This window comes from Lontra canadensis, unplaced genomic scaffold, assembly GCF_010015895.1.
Source record: "Lontra canadensis isolate GAN:19392208 unplaced genomic scaffold, GSC_riverotter_1.0 scaffold1, whole genome shotgun sequence".
Taxonomy (NCBI): domain Eukaryota; kingdom Metazoa; phylum Chordata; class Mammalia; order Carnivora; family Mustelidae; genus Lontra; species Lontra canadensis.
The window spans coordinates 55,198,000-55,215,234 of record NW_022630995.1 but is presented as its reverse complement, the minus strand read 5'-3'; the positions used below and the strand labels follow the sequence as shown (position 1 = coordinate 55,215,234).

Below are 17,235 nucleotides of genomic sequence, written 5' to 3'. Positions count from 1 at the left end.
CCTTTTCAGAACCCAACCATCATTCTGTGAGAACTCTGGAGAGGTTCCACAAAGGCACTCCAGTTAACAGACCTGGCTAAGCTCCTACCTCATAGCCAGCAATGTGAGGGCACCATCTTGCATGTCCAGCCTGGTCAAGGCTCTGATGAATCCAGCCCCAGCCAGTGAATGGGCCGCTAATTGCAGACCACCCAGCAGAGACCAGTGAGCTCTCAGAAGGGTAACTGATGATAATAAACTGTCCTCTTGAGATGGGTTGATTTGCTATGCAGCAGTAGATAACTGGAACAGTTGTCAAATAATTTGTCCTAGACATCAATTGTAATGACTACATATTGGTGACTTAAAAGACTTGATAAAATGGTGAAGTGGTGGGGGATAAACTGGAAATTCTCTCAGCAGAACTCTAATGGGTACACAATAAAGTAGCAGTTCCCTCTATGTCCTTTGGCTCTTTTGCTCTTGTATGGCACATTTCCTCAAAATGCTAATATTCTAGAGAAGCGATGTGATGTTCTAGAAAGAGTGCAGTCTTTGTAGTCAAGGGAGGTCCAGATTCGAATCCCAACTATGTCACCCATGAGTTATGAGATGAAACAAGTTATTTAATGGAGTAGACTGTGACCTACACGGATGTCCTTTCTGAGACTGGCACACCCATGCCAGGGCACTAGGACTGTTGCCCTCTATTTGGCCGTTTTCTCTACAGAACTGCCCTGAGCTGATGGGGCCCATCTTGTTCCAAAGGTTACAGTCTCCTACGCCCTGGGGATGGCTTCAGCCAATGACTGACTGGTACAGGTACACAAAAGTCTGGCGGCTTAGCTCAGGAAGGGACAGTTCTGTAGTGAGGTCTGTGTTCTGAGCCCTCTCTTCATGGATCAGGTCCCAAAAATAGAATAGACACCAGGAGTCCATAGCTTTTGTAGACTCTTTCCCCTTCCCTATCCTGTTCCCCCACCCGCAACTATCTTAAAGATTCCCTTTCTTTTACCTGAAGAACGCTCCTTCAGTAATCTTGTGCCCCCAAATCCTGATCTCAGGCTCTGCTTCTGGGGATCCCAACCAAAGACACATGACCTCCCATAGCTTCACATTTTCAAATTCCCCTTTCCAGAATTTGCCAAGATGATAAATTAAAATTACCTGGCACTTAAAACACGTCCAACACACACTAACAGATTTTGTCTCTCATCTTCCTCACTGGTGGAAAACAAAGCGGAAAAACACGAGGAACTTTCTTTAAACAAAACAAGTCCTCAAGTGACTTTTCCAGAGTCTCATACAGCAAATTTTGGGCAAGCAAGCATTGATTTTTATTTATTTATTTATTTTTAAAAGATTTTATTTATTTATTTGACAGAGAGTAGGCAGAGGCAGACGGGGGGGGGGGGCGGGGAGCAGACTCCCTGATGAGCAGAGAGCCCAATGTGGGGCTCGATCCCAGGACCCTGAGATCATGACCTGACGAAGGCAGAGGCTTTAACCCACTGAGCCACCCAGGTGCCCCTAAACATTGATTTTTAAAAATGAAGATATTACTGCCAGCTTTGTGAAGAAGCTGTAAAGATGAGCTGAAATAATCTCCATGAACCTTAAGTAGGGTTGGTGCAGCATAAACTCTCAGTGCCTGGAAACTACTGCTCTTACAATTGCCAAGCTCCAGAAACACAAGCTAGATCTTCCTTGTTCAGACACTCCCACATCTGCCCAAGTGAACTGCAGTAAGCAGGGAAAGGAATCAGACTTGACAAAGGGTAGCATGGCTTTCACAAGTCCACTCCACATGCAGGCTGGGTGCCAACTCCAAGCTCCAGAGTTCTCATAATTGTGGGCAGATTTTGCCGCTGTGCTCACAAACAGCCAGACCCACTTGCGTTGGTTGTTAACACAGTTTATTATTGGCACACTTATCAGTAAAGCATACATAAAATACAGCTGTTTTATAACACACGGAGCCACTGTGTCTTTACATGTGTGGAAGAACATATTAATATGCAAATGGAAAAATTAGTTCTCTTATAAAGTTTCACATAAATACACTGGAATTGCCCGAAAAGAAAAATCCCCATAAAAGAACCAAGGGAGGGCTTTACAAAATATTATACAAGAAATATACTATGAAAAGAATCAACAGTCAACTCAGATACAATAAAAAACACAAAAGTTTCAGATTCATTAAACTGCCCACAAAATTAATGGATTACATGGCTTGAAAAGATTTGGATCAACAGCAATTTTACAAATGCATCAGTTCTCAATGGGCCAGGTAGGTGTCTTTCTTTACATAAAAATCCATCTCTGTGTCTTCGATGACGAAAAGACATTTCTTGTTTCAGTACTTGGACTCGATTGAACGAACTTGGGTTGGAGAACCGATTGACATTAGCTCAGTCATAAATTACCCTGCTAGGCCCTCTTAGCTGTTACCCAATGAAAGAAAAGGTGAAGAAAATAATACAAATAATAAGGATACACTTAAATTACTGTCCAAAACCTGATTTTTTTTCTTTTCTTTTTTTACTGAAACAAGAAACTCTCAGATGCAAGTCAAAAAGCAGAAAATATTTTACAATATTAAAAAGTCATCTGTAGTTAGGGTCGGCATATAATGAGACCCTGAGCACTGAGGGCGTATTGACAATATGGCCTTCGTTGTGTTGGGGCGGGCTTGAGGGGGGGACATAATTAACAAACATGTGGTTTAACACTGAGCCAGGAGAAGCGGGAGCATTCACTCTGGTTTTCATTACTATCAGTGCCAGTATCTGTGTTACCTGCGAAGGCCTCCAGGGAAGGGTCATGGAAGTTTATTGGAATAATCCTCTCAATTCAAAAGAAAAAAAGAAAGAAACTCAAACCCAGATCGTTGTGGTTTAGAAATAGCATTTGCGTGGAAAAGGTTTTTTTTTTTTTTAATTTAAATTTTTTTTTTTTTTTTTTTAATTTCTCCTCCTTCCTCTCCTGTAAGCAAGGATCTGCAAGCGTGGGTGTACCCCACGGCCTACTGACAGTGGGTGCAGGTGCGGGTCAGTTTCACTGGGGAGCCTGGGGCGGGGCGTTTTCTGATTTGGTCTCTTGAGCGGCGGGGGGTTTACTGCTCCACGGGCTGCTGTTCCCCAGGGCGGGGGGGCTGTTGAAGTCTTCCTCGTCGTCCACGCCGTTGGCCGCGTCATATTGCGTGTTTTCTAATCTAGTGATTAGCCTTTCGTCCTCGTCCCCAAACTCACCTCCCATCAGAGTTGGCTCTCCTACCACCATCACATCCTGTGAACAGCAGCTGACATTATTACAGGGAAACCTTGGGACAGAGAAGCTCAGCTTAAAATACTAGCGGGAGGAGCTGGGGGATCTAGGACAGACACACTCGTGTACTGTGCCCCGGGGTCAAGTCTCAAAGTCGGGGGCGAGACGCATATTTGATTTCTACAGGAAATAAACATTGCCTCCTGACGTGGAACAACCACGCGAGTTTATGTCCTTAGTGCGCAGCCTGACACCGGAGAACGAGCAATGCTAGCAATCTGCAGAAATAAAAAAATGGATTTTTCAAAATTAAAAAAATCCACGCTTTTAACTTGCTGACATTGGGGACTTTAGAGAGGGCTGTGGAAGCTTCTGCTGGGTGCTTTCCAATACCTCCAAAAATCCGCCACTTTTTATTTAGGGCCTCTGAATGCCTTTGGAAACTAGCAGCCAACGTGGGGAGGATACGGTTCTATGGTATTCACGCAACATTCCAAATGGCATTCTCTCTATCCCAAGGACGGTATACATTTTAATTGAAGACAGAATCTCTCTTTTTTTCTATTCAGCCAGGCCCTTTTATGCAGCCAATATCCTTGACATTCTGCTACTTAATTATGGTAATTAATTTAGGTAAAGTTTTCGATAAAAACAATGTTCACACTGATTTGACAATTTGCATAGCTAATTAAGTCATTAGCAAAAACCTGCTGATTGCCAACAAGCCCTGAATTTACCATCTGTTATTTCATGGTGCCTGTCACCTATCCCCACACAGACAACCCTGCCACCAATCTGGGCAGTAAAGAGAACCGGTCTGTCCAGCTGGTGCCATAAAAGGAAGATGAAGAGCACTAATTATAATTACATTGATGAAGCTGGTAGTCATCAGAAATGGAAGCATGCAAGAAGAATCCATCTCATCACTCCTTTAAGTACAAATTGTCCTTCCATGCAAACAAGGAAACCACCCATTGTTGCCTGGAGCATCATGGAAGCCACTGCTGAAGAGGCACAGGGCTGGGGACAAGGATGCACACACAGGGCACAGCTCCGGCCTCTTTGTTCAAAGGGGGCTATATGGGATTGATGGGTGACCTGGGCATGGGACAGGACACCTGTCAGGTGATACTGCTGGGCAGGCTGTGAGCACTAGTCTACTCAAAAGTGCAGTCATCTGCCTCAGCCAGAAAAAGCAAGGCTGAACCAGATGCTTTTGGACATGGAAGGGTGTGTTTCCTGACAGGGAGGCTAATTGGATGAAATGCCTTGGCAACTAGGCAAAAACCGTCTTCACTGGGGGCAAGAGAAGCTTTTCTGGGACAGTGTGGTAGAATACTGCCTTTGGTCAGGAGAAGGCCCAGTGGGCCCTCCAGTTTCCTTCTAGAATTCTGAAGGTGCCAACTGAAAGGAACCCTTAATGGCTGCCTGATCCATTTCAGAATGGAAAACCTTGTTTGAGTGATCGATTGGCTCCCCGAGAATTATGGGGGAGATCATCAATGGATTTCCAAACTGTGTTTTCGGACTAGTCACTCCTGTGATTTGACAAACATGATTTTAAAGAGCTATGTCCCAGGTGAAGTAAATGCCTCAAATACGAATTGGGTAAACTCAGCAATACAGGTGCTGGCGGGGAAATCAGCAGTGTGCTTCAAAGAACATATTGATTATGCAGCGAAGAGCCAGACGTGACACCGACATGGACTCGAGATGAGAACAACATAGACAGAGACTCTGACTGGCAAGAATACGGACAGGACTGCAGATGGAATGGGCTCTCCAGAGAGGAGGGGACGTTATCGGGTTAGCCGTACCACCCACTAGGGGTGTTTTGGACAAAAAAGTGCTGCTTGGTTACAGGCAATCAGGAGACAGTGTTTATGATCAGGAATAAAGGTGGGGGAAAGAACAGGGCAAGATTGAGGAGAGGATGATGTGGATTAATCTCGTTTCAGGACTTACGTGCAACAAGCACACTTTGGAAGGGTTGGAAAACACATGCGTGAGGTGTCGCAGGACAGGAGAAGGGCATGGGGACCAACCATGTGGGTCTGCATTAGTATCGTGAGTCCAAGGTCATCAAGAGAGGCTGGGACAGTGTGGGGAGGTAAGCATAATTTGGAAACAGGAGAAAAATCAGAAGGCAGCTTAAGCGTGACATTAGGCAAAGGTCCTCAACGCTCCAGGTGCCTTCATCGCATCAGAAAAATAATGGTCATTCATGAAAAATACTATGAAAATAGTGATTTGAATCACTCCAAATGGGTCTGATATCGGCTCATAGTGGTTGGAACAGCTGGAAGAGATGCCCAGGCATAAATCCTTGTCAGCATCCTGAATTTCAGAGAGATGCATTTGCCTTCCTGACTGTAAAAGATAATCCTCAGCCAGATACATGATCCTATGTGTACACGTGTGAGGGATTGATAGATGACAAGCTATGAAAGAGATGTGTGCTAAGAGCTTCTTAGGCACATAGATTCTTGAGGCCGCTTATACAAGTACGAACAGGGCTCTGCCTGGCTCTACGGAACTTGCAGACGAGAGGAGTGTTTCTCTGCTCAGGTGATCTCGATTTGTTAGCCTCACACAAAATGAATGGAGACATAGTGCACGTTCTGGGCTGCCTCTCACTAGTGGACGTTGGCTCCATCTTCCCCACCCCCACATCTTTAAAAATCCCCCCAACATTCAACATCGGTAGTGAGAGGTGCATTTCCATTGTCTGCTATCTCGTGTGTCCCACAGGAGGCAGGGCTGGTGTGTCTGAGAGTAACCCAGATGCCCTCGGCTCCCCATGAGGCAGACCTCTGCTCCTCGCTGGAGGCCTGGAGGTGCCACCAGCTCTTGCCCATGTCACATCTTCTCACTAATCCCCCGTGCAAGGACCACCAACCTCTGAGGAGGACTGGAAGTGACTCCTTTCAGGGCCCCTCAATGCTTCTCCTTAAATTGGCCAGAAGGGGTCACTGCTGTTGAATGACACAGGTCTCCATCCCTCCCAGGGTTGAGGCTGCAGTTCGGGATCGCTCCTAGCCCCTGCTCATGGAGTGAGAAGCAGAATCCAAGGATTAAACCCTAGTCCTCACCAGACACACACTTTGCTGCCGTGGCAGCTAGGCAGACCACAGTTGTGGTCACAGTGGCACATAAAATCTGGTCATGCCTGTGAACGAGACAGCCAGGGCTGCAGATTGCGTTCCATTTTAACAGTAAAATGGTGTTGGTAGTTCAGTACACAGGGTTAAGAGATGTGGTCACTACAAGCCAGACGATGCTTATCATTTAATGTCCATTCAACTGGAGTGCACACAGAAATGTGTACATTTTTCCTATTGTCTTTCCCTGCCCTTCTGGGCCCTCTGTAAGTTTTACTCCGTTAAAACCTCTTTTAATTGCATGGGATGGTGCTGAAATTCTGCTCTCACTTTCTAATGGTGCCTTGTTCTCACCGAGTCCAAAGGGTCTCAGCTCACTAAGAACCCTCTCGACACAGGTATCCTCCACTAAAATGCAGTTGGTGGATTGGATGAAAGGAGCATCAGGGAGTAGAACAAATTACGTGCCCTTTAAAATAAAATTGAAATGTTTCCAACGAGGCCAGGTATGTCAAAATGCATGACACTTATGCCACTCTTCTACACCTGAGACGGACATCACTAACGGACAGCCTGCCAAACCCAGTCTGGGCCTTAGAACGCTACTCAGTGCCAGACCCTGTTAGCTGACACCAGGAGACTGAGTGGGCAGGAGATGGGAAAATTCTTGGCCATCCCTCGAGTAGACGCTGAGCTCTTCTATGACAGGGCCTGGGTTTTTGCTGTTGTTTGTTTACTCTTGGTATAGTGAGGGGCACATAGTAAGAGCTCAGGAAACATTTGTTGAACTGAGCTGAATTCTTGCAGCCATTGTGCCTTTAAGTAGCAATGTCACCGTTCCAGAATCCTCTGGAATGCACTCTCATTTGCTAGGGGAAACTAACAAATGTTAGTTTTTAAAACTCTAGGAGTAGATGAATAATGGGCTACTTTTGAGCACTTCTGAGTTGATTTATTTATACCAGGCCATTTTCTCTATACATTTTCCAATTTAACCAAGAGTGGGTCTAACTTATTGGTACCTTAATAAAAAGACTCTGTTTTACTTCTTTGATTTTTTTTTTTTCCCTGACTCTTTAGCCCACTTCAGAAAAACAGAGGTGAGTCTGGCATTATTTAGAGACTATAACTCCTAGCAGTCTTAAAATTAAAATGGTACCTTCCCCACAGGCTGGCCACTCTCTCCATGACCCTTTCTTTCTAGTGCAGTGAGGACGAAATCCATACCCTCTGTCTATGGAAAACAGGAGAAGAGTCCCCGTGGCCCCGGGGATTCTCAGGTACTGATGGCATTGGTTTTAGCCAAAGAAAACGGACTAATGGAAAGTGGGTGAAAGTGGGTCGGGGACAGACTTGAAAGACACATGTAGAAGTAAGTGGAGAATCCCCATGAAAGAAGGGTCCACTCTCACAGGGGGAGAGATGTGAGGATGACAGATCAAGGTGGGGGGTGGTGAGAAAGAGGCAAAAGGTCAAACTGCATGGGTTGAGGGAAGTAACAAGAAATAGAGCACATTTCCCAAGACATGGTATCTAGAGGATATCCATGGAGCACCACGAAAGTGTCGGGGCTCAAAGGACAGTCAGACGCCTGGTGACAGGGTGGTGTGGCTAGGGAATCAGAGAAGGAGCATCCACAAGTAATCGTGAAGGGGACAAGGGACAAGAAATGCTTAGAGGAGCACGAGAATTTAAAAGCGATAAATGATCTGACACTGGGCTGAGGGATTTGGAGTCAGGAAGGAATTGGGCAGACAGGACAGGACTTGAAAATAAAAGTAATAGGAGATGAAGAAAGATGAAGAAAGGGCCCACACGGTATACACTCTTTGGGGACACCCGTCAGCTGTCAGCCTTGGAGTTCAAAGAAGCCTCCTTCTCAGTGGCCCATTTCCTTTGTCAAGACCCAGAAATGAAAGGGTCAAGAGGTCAAGAGAGCTGAGACCAAACCAGGGGCCGACCCTCCCCCTGAGCTCATGAAATGGGTAAAGTGGAATCCACTGAGCTGCATTTTGAGTGGCCGGGAGTTAATTACCTGAGTCTTAAAATACGAAGGGACACCCATGTCGGGAAGGCCCAATCCAATTACAATATGGAGCCTGAACGCCGGGAGCTAGTTTCCAGTGGAGCACGGGGTCTCCGGTGATGGCGCCGAGAGCCCCTTCTATGCCACCAGGCATTGCTGCTAAGTGATATTTTAATTAAACCTTAAGTGACATATCTCCTTTCTGTGACTCTGACGGCTTTTTAATTCAGGTCCCTGCGCAGCACAGACTCTTAATATTCCTTTCTAATTCCCAGGTTGCAAAGGAAGGTTTCCATGGCAGAGCTCCTCCCTCCCCTCCTTGCCCTCCCCTAACCCCGGCCTTGCCCTCCCCCGCCCCCAACCTGCCCAGAACGCTGTTGGCAGCTCAAGGAGGCTTTCACGTGGGCCCCTGCAGGTGGAAGACAGGCAAAGGCAGGATTTCAGGCCTAAAAGGAAAGCGAGACTTACAGGTACCTGACTGGACAGACTCAGGTTGGCGGCCGGTGTCTTCTTCTTGCTGCCAGTACTGTTGGCGTTGTTGCCGGCACTGCTGTTGGAAGTGCTGCTGGTGGAGTTTTTCCTTTTTCTCCGTTTGGTTGTCGGCTGCCTTGTGGGTTCTGCTGCACAATGGAAAATGGACGGAGGATCAGTTCCAGGGCGACGGTCAGAATACTGTCCCATCAAGGAGGCTGTGCTTGTGAATTGAAAAGAGTAGACTCTAAATTGTTTCCATTTCTTTTAACTTTACGCAGAGTAAAGGAAGCCATTGCTTTATTTTTAGCACAACATGCGTGCAACCCTCTTCTTTGGTATCTAAATGGAATGATTTGTGTTTTATCGTGTTTTGTGAACGTTATATGGGTGTCTGGAATCTATTTTATATTTTAAGGGCCAGCCGCAAATACCACTTTTATAGTTGAGTAAAAAGTCTTATTACCATTTCAAAATTGGGGAAAACATTTTTCTCTGGACTGTCATTTCTTTAGAGCAAAAGGAGGGCCTTGATTTCCCTTGGGGGGTGGGAGGGGGCCTCTGAGGTGTGAGAGAAAAGATGAAACCAAAATAAGGTGGTGAACCTGGGTAGTAGCTTTGTCTCCGGGTAAGTGCCCAGTGCCATCACACCTGGAGATGCTCAAGTACAAAGAAGAATCACGAGTTCTGGCAGCTGTGAATGTAAAACGTAGGGTCCCAAGCTCAGTATGGTTCTCAAGTTGCATGGTTTGGACTCCGATGTTTAAAGAATGCTACTAATTTCAATGTTCCTGGGGGAAAAATGTCCTAGTGTGCCACAGCCAGCATATTCATGAAGGGGAGCTAAATCTTTTCAAGAAAGATTTAGAAATAGAGGACAATATTTTGGACCGAATGGATGGGGAACATCTTCTTGGAAGCATAGGGACCTGTGGTGATGGGTGGTCAGATGAATATTATTTATTTATACATTATGTAGTGAGTTTTACCAAATGTTTTCATGTTCTTCATGGTTTCTATGTCCTGTCTTCTATTCATTGCAATTCTATTAATTAGATACTCTTCTAATATGTGCTTTGTAAATGAGAAATGTTCAGAAACTTTTTCCAGGCAGTTACTCAGTTGGAAATGGAATGTAAGAGCATCCTTTTTGCTAACCCTAGAGTTGACCCAACTCTGATGGAGAGAAGGTGAGCCAAGGCCATACCAGAACCAAGTGAGAGGACCTTGTGGCATTTTCTTAAAACACCTATGCTGCTTCTGATGGGAAGTGGGCAGGATCTCCTTTAGGGATCATTTCAAAGACTACCTACCTAGTCCACCAAATTATCCCTGACTTTTGAGGAAGAAAGGGATTATGTTCCCATTTACATACCATTTTTTTTCCTTCATGAATATTTTGTCTCTTATGTTTAAAGATTTTTATCAAAGGGCCTAACATGTCTGTCCACAGAGAGTTATGGGTGCTTGTCCTGAAGGTTGGGGAAATAGGAAATAGAATTGTTCTAGCTCATGGTGCCAGAGTTGAGTGACACGTTCAAAGTCAATCAAATACTCAGTTCCCCTGATAAACATCTTCTTCCTTTACCTCAAGAATTAAAGTCGGCTACTTTTTTTTTTTTAAATCTGTACTTCTTTTGTGAAATTTTGGGGAAATATACCTAAATTGTGTACTCTGGATTACTCCCATTGACAGCAAGTAGCTGAAGTCATAGAGTCATGAACTCTGGAGACATAAACACCTCTTGTGACACAGACCTCCTTCACTGATCAGCTATGAGATTGTCTTTGGCAAATTACTGCTTACATCCCAGGCCCTGTATATTTGAAATGGAAGTAATATTGAATACCTCATAAGGTTATTGTCAGGATTCAGAAAGAGAATGTAAGGTCTGGGAGGGCTGGGATTTCTGACTGTTTCATTCAGTGCTGTACCCCTGTGACTGGAACAATGCCTGGCACCTATTAGGGGATTAATCAATGATTATTGAATGAATGATTGAGTTAATAAATGATATATAAATTATATATGCATATATTGGAAAATATAAGTTCTCAAAGCATTCATTCAGTGAGATTTTTTTTCCCTTGAAGCCTTATTGATATTGAAAGAGAAAATAATCTAAGCACATTCAAATAGATTTGAAAAATAATGTTCCAAATGTCTAAAATTCCTCTAAGACAGGGATGCAACTATTCTATGTAGAATGATGCTTGTTTTCTCAGATTTCTAAATATGTACTTTGTTAAATCTACTATATTCATTTCAAATAAAATGCCTGGCCCACGACCAGTGGAAGGTGACCATTCTATTTTGTGATTCAGAAAGCTATGTGTTTCGTGTTAATAATTACTCTTTATAAAAATAATTTTTAGTGAACGGATACGTTTTCCTTTTATGATCAATGAGGCTTGACACACGCCTGGGAGTGAAAATGTATTAGATAGAACGACAATTAATGATGACTGGAAGCAGTAATCTCAGAGCCTCAGCAGGAGACCACAGTATCTAAACTGCATTCTAAGGAAGTGAGGAAAACGGAATCTTTTATGTATTCTCTTCATGATCAGAGCACCCTTTGATATTAGATCTATCTTTAAAAAGGGAGCAAATTTATTTATTTTTTTCGTTCTTTCATTCTTTCCTTTTCCTTCCCATCCATCCTCCCTCCCTCTATCCCTTCCTTCCCATCATGTCTATCATTCCTATTAAAAAAAAAAAAAAACAGCAAAATAACAATGGATCATGAGAAGATATCAGTCTTGTCCAGTGGAATAGCCACTGGTCTGGGAGACAGGAAACCTTGCTTCTGATTTCGTCTTTGCCATTGATCTTGAACATTAAATAAATCAATTGATTTTTCGGGGTTTCGGGTCCTAAGTGAGATTGTAGATAATTCCTAAGGGTGCTCATACTTCACAAATTCCACGCCCCCAAGCCCAAACATCCATAAGAAACTACTCATCCTGACAAATTTATGATTCCTTCCTTCCTTTTCACATCACTTCATCCCCAAAAAGGCCTCAGAAAATGCCTTTAGAGCAAGAGTGAAGCATGAGGTCATACCTGGGGGTGCCACCATCCGCTGCCACTTCTGAAACAAGCAGGTCTTTAGGCAGTCTCGTGGACTGAGGTTGTAAGTTTTATGTCTCGACATCAGTTCCTGCATTGGCTCCAGAATTACACACAACTGCAAGAAGTTCAAAGACCTCAGTCTTTCACTATTTGATAATATTATTTGCAATAAATAATGTTAACAGCTGGAAACAATTAGAAAGCTCAAAGGTACTTTTCTTTTTTCCCCTGGTTTTTATTTTCTCTGTGCAAGTTTGGAGGAAAAGAAATATTACCAACACTTGATAATGCCCACCTAATTTACTATTATTTATAATACCATGTTATAACCAAATGTGATTTACACACACACACACACACACACACACACACACATCGAGAGATACATTCTGTACAAACTGTTGGGTGGATACATGTAGCTCTATTCTGAATTCAAATGATTCTCTCTTCCATAGTGCACAGCATGCTCTGATTTCTACTCTGGTTTCTGCTGTTGTTCCTGTTTGTATAACCACACGCTGTGAGTTACAATGCTAGTTTATGTAGATTATGTGGCAGTGAAAGCCATCTTTTAAACTGTGGAGAACAAAGTGCCAACTACAAGTACTTTTTTGATCCTAATTCTTATCAAGGCCCACGATGAACACTATTTCATTTTTATTCATGTACTCATTTATATTTTACACATAATGATAATGTCAGTAACATATGCCAACATTAGTTCAGAGTAGGAGCTTTCTCTGTGGCTCTGTACACGGTTGCTTCCTTCCCTCCTTTGGTTAGATTTTTCAGATTTACTTTGGTCCAAGACATCTGATGACAAAGATTAATGAATGTAACAAGAAGGTAAATCCATTTAGGATTGCCTTGAACTTTTCTGAATTCCTTCTCAGTTGGAAGGTCATCAGGATACTGCTGTATTGAGAGTGCTGTATCTAAGAAGACAAAGACCACAACACAGCCGTACACATATTGGCAAAGCATTCTTCCATGTGGAAAAATAGCATTTCATTATAAAAGGCAGATGTGCCTTCATCGCCCTTTTTTTTTTTCCAAAAAAAAAAAACACCACTCCTTTTCCTTCTGTCATTACTCAGAGGACATGCTGCTTTTTATCCACTGGTCCACTGGGTTCCCTCTACTTGGAATTCTTCCCTCCCCTCTTCTTGGCTAATGCCCACTCATCCTTGAAGACAAGGTTACTTCTTCTGTTATACCTTTGTCTCCAGGTTGTGCACCTCTCCCTGTGCAGGCTGAACTCGGTGATTCTTTATGGTTCTCCCATAGCACCCAGCCTTTTCTGCTCTGTGAACTTACTCATCCATGCTTTGGATCCCTCTGCTTCTAAGTCTCCTTTCTACTTGACCTTGAACTCTTTGAATGCCCAGACTCGGTGATTCTTTATGGTTCTCCCATAGCACCCAGCATTTTTTTCTCTGTTGTCCTATGTTTGGCTCAATTGAATGGATGCATTTAAGGTGTCCTTGTAAAGGCTGGAAGATCTTTCTTTCCCCAGAACCAAATGAATTGATTATTAATAATGCAGACTTCCAGACTCCTCCTCTTCTGTTTCACTGGGTCTGGAACTAGGGTCCTGAATCTGGCTTTTGGAGAAGCATGCTCCTGTCTAATTCTGATACATACTACTACAGTTTGAGGTCTGCTACCCTACATATTCTGGGCTTTATACATAAACAGAAAGACATACAAATTCCCCATTGTTTCCAGTTGGAATTCCACTTTTTTGTCACTTAACCCCACTTGTCGATGTTCTTCCTTCCTTCTCAAGCCTAAGCATGATAATTGAGATTACCTTCATCTAGAAAAATGTTTCTGCTCTTTTTGCCTATTGATGATCTAAACTTGGCCCAAACCACTAACTCCATTGACAGGAAAGCTGTAATCTCTTTCCCACTGCAGTTTCTCAGGAAGAAGAGAGCAAGAATTCGAAACCTGAATGACACAAGTACAGCGTGAGCCAGAGAGACAAAGCCACTCAACCCTAGTGAGTCGGGCTGTCAGGCATGAGGTCTGGATTAGTTTTGGGGCATCTTCAGTCTTATCTATCCTCCTGCTTACTTCGGAGTCCTTTCTGAAATTTAAAATGCTGGTAAGGAAGATCCCATGAAAGCGAGGGAAGTGCAATTAACTCCACATCTGTGAAGACTCAATGTGTATATTCCTCCATTAGGAATTCCTCACTGGAAATCAAGGTCTGTGCAAGCTAGAGAGAACCTCAAGTCTGCCCCAGCCATTAATGCCCACCACTCCAAACAGAGTGAAGGATTTTACCGTCATCTCTACAATCAGAGATAAGAGTGCATTATCCATCCAAAGAGAACCACTGCTAGATTCAGACAGGGTCAGAAGATGTTTGGAACTATTATTAAGCTAGGTTAGTAAGAAAAGGTTTCAGGGAAATTTTAAGGAATGGAAAAATGTTTTTTTTTTTTTAATTAAAATAACTAAGTTAGGTTTTCAACCATTTCCTTTGGTCCATTCCCTATTTTTGAGAAATGGGCTTACTGTGGACGTAAAATGCATGGATGGAGCAGAACAAGCATGGACTTAGAAGCCAAGAGGTCTAGGTGTGGATTTTAATTCTGTCACTAGGTGTGCAACCTTGGCTGAGCCCCTTAAGAGTGCTGGGTCTCAGTTTCACCTGTAAGACAATACCCATCTTCTGTATTGTTGTGAGAGTTTGAGATCATAGATCCGACACATCAGAGTTCAATAAACAGTAGCTATGATGATTCTGTATTAGCAGGAACAGGACAGATTGTGAAACAAATGACATTTCTGTTCCTTTAAATTAACAAGCATTTATGGGGCTTCTTCCTAAGTGTCAGGCACTCTGCTTTGACACTGGGGACATAAGGAAGAGGATAACATCACCTCTGTCCTTAGTGAGTATACAGCCTCCCTCGGAATGATTTAAGCATATTAAGAAAACCACTCTGGTGTACACATCAAGCTTCTTTGGGAATCACATGTTTATGAAGCAAGGATTTCCATGATATGACAAGTTAGATAGCCAAAGTGACCCCTGTGGACCCAGAAGGGCAGTGGGCACAGAACATATGAGCACACGGGACAGCTGCATTTATTGTGAGAACATGTGAACTCATTATCTACTTCTTTCTTGCAGGGAGTGTTTTCCTCTCCGGATTTTGGGCAGAATTTTTTCAGGTGCAAATCCTCAGGATTTATCCCTTCCCCTTTAATGTAAAAATATCTTCCCATCGCTGTAACCCACCCCAAAGGAGTTCCTATATCTGAATACTAATCAGGAATCCCCAAAGCCATTTTCCTTCCAGAGGAGGGTTCCCAGGCTGGAAAGGCAGCCTTCTCCTGGATTCATGTGTTCAAACGAGGCTGCTGTGGAGTGCTGGGCTGCATGCTGTAGGTGGCAGAACTAACTCAGACAAGAGCTTCCCTTCTCAGGCAGAGAGCCAGTGCATTTTTGGCAACAGTGAAGGCCTGGGGTGTTCTGAAATGAGATCAGGAAGACGGTTGGGGGAGTGGGTTCCCGCAGTCACTCGCAAGTTCCTTCTGGAGCCAGGATTCCTGCTGTCCCTGGGGTCTTGGACCCCCCTGAGAATCTGGGGAAGGCTCTGCAGCCTCTTTTTTAAAGTTTGTACAAAATATCTGTAAGTTTATGAATCCTCTTATATCCCTGTCCATTGACTCTAAGCAAAGTGTTCCCTGTTTGTAATAAGTATAAACCAGGCTACATGCCTTTTCCTCCACGCTACACACACACACACACACACACACACACACACACACACAGCGACATGACCACATCAGTCAAATGCATATCAGTGGAACTAAACATAATAACACAGAGTCTTTTGATTTAAAGGAACAATTGTGTCTGCAGAGTTGGGCCTGCTACAAAGTTCTTAGCGGACCCGTCCCTTTGCCTGACAAGGACCGCCACAGCATTTCTACAGCATCTGCAGCTGTCTGCACTCAGTTTGGCTTCCTCCTGCAGTGGTGTTGAGGAGTACCAGGAGGAATTCTAGAGCACTGTGGAAGGGACAGGTGTCAGCAAAGCCAGAGATCTCATTTTGAGTATGAAGCTCCTGAATGTGTGGTCCCTGTCAGGTCCATCTAGGATCTCAAAGAAAGCTCTTGCCCATCCCAGCAAAACTGCAAGCACACCTTTCTGCAGATTTAGTAAGGATTTTAAGCGAGGCTGATGCTGCTATAGCTTCTGACTTCATTTTCTGGGATTTGGGCCCCTGCATTGATCCTTTGGTATGGAATCAAAACCTGGAACTACAACAGCAACTTGCTGAGTGAGTACAAGGATAGTTGGATGAAAGATGGATGGATGAATGGATGGGTGGATGGATGGATGGATGGATGGATGAATGGGTGGATAGATGGTGGATGGTTGGGTAGATGGATGGATGGATGGGTGGATGGATGGATGGATGGATGAATGGGTGGATAGATGGTGGATGGTTGGGTAGATGGATGGATGGATGTGTGGGTGGATGGATGGATGGATGGATGAGTGGGTGGATAGATGGTGGATGGTTGGGTAGATGGATGGATGGATGGGTGGGTGGATGGATGAGTGGTGGATAATAAGCAGATTGGCCAGACTTATAGCAAGGCGTCATTTGCTAATAGCAGACAAATAAAGCCTTGTCTTGGGGGCTTAGAGATGATGTATTTGTCCATGTGATAAATAACCGATTGCCTCCCCTGTAGAGAAGGCTTTGCTCAAATGCACATGCATGTGCCCAGTTACTATATGTCCAGGCCGGACAGGAAGATCTCAGCTCATCCTGGGACGTTTTGTAGTAACAAAGGGCCCAGCAAAGGTACAGTATTGTGTTTTGCTTTGTTTTCATCTGACAGTTCTCCTGGAGAAATTTGATTCTCCTTAGCTATGTTTTCACACTTACTCTTCTTGCTCAACTTCTTGCCCAAACCCAGTTCCAGAAATAGGTGATGCTTGTTAGAGTTGGCTCTGGCCTATGAAAAAGCTGATGCCCTGAGGTTGACATTTGGCTAACTCCCAAACCTAAGTCCTGTCTACTGACAACACTTTGATTCAGTCTTTTCTGGATGATGGATGGTATCCTCTGGGCTTGAGCCACCTACTCTTTGCATAGAGGCTTGCCCGAGGTTAGTATTTCAGTACAAGCTCAGACTTTTGTTCACGTTGTTCTTCTTTCCTAGAAGACCTCCCCTCTTTCCCAGTCCTTCTAACTAAAGGCTGGCAAGCTATGGCCTGTGGGCTGAATATGGCCATCATCACATAATGTTGGTAGCTGCTTTTGTGATATGATACCAGA

General features: G+C 43.9%; 1 protein-coding gene across 10 annotated transcripts in view; it reads right to left on the bottom strand.

Annotated features, from left to right (window-relative positions):
- Positions 1-1,878: 1,878 nt before the first annotated feature.
- LDB2 (LIM domain binding 2) overlaps positions 1,879-17,235 on the bottom strand; it is a 368,234-nt gene continuing 352,877 nt past the window's right edge. Inside the window, exons 6-9 of one of the 10 annotated variants that reach the window (XM_032854579.1) lie at positions 11,912-12,035; positions 8,842-8,990; positions 6,146-6,288; positions 3,160-3,267 (exon numbers count right to left, since the gene is read on the bottom strand). In XM_032854579.1, coding sequence (XP_032710470.1) covers positions 6,184-6,288; positions 8,842-8,990; positions 11,912-12,035 — 378 coding nt within the window. In that variant the 3' untranslated portion in view covers positions 3,160-3,267; positions 6,146-6,183. The other 9 variants (XM_032854562.1, XM_032854587.1, XM_032854570.1 and 6 more) reach the window with 9 other exon arrangements.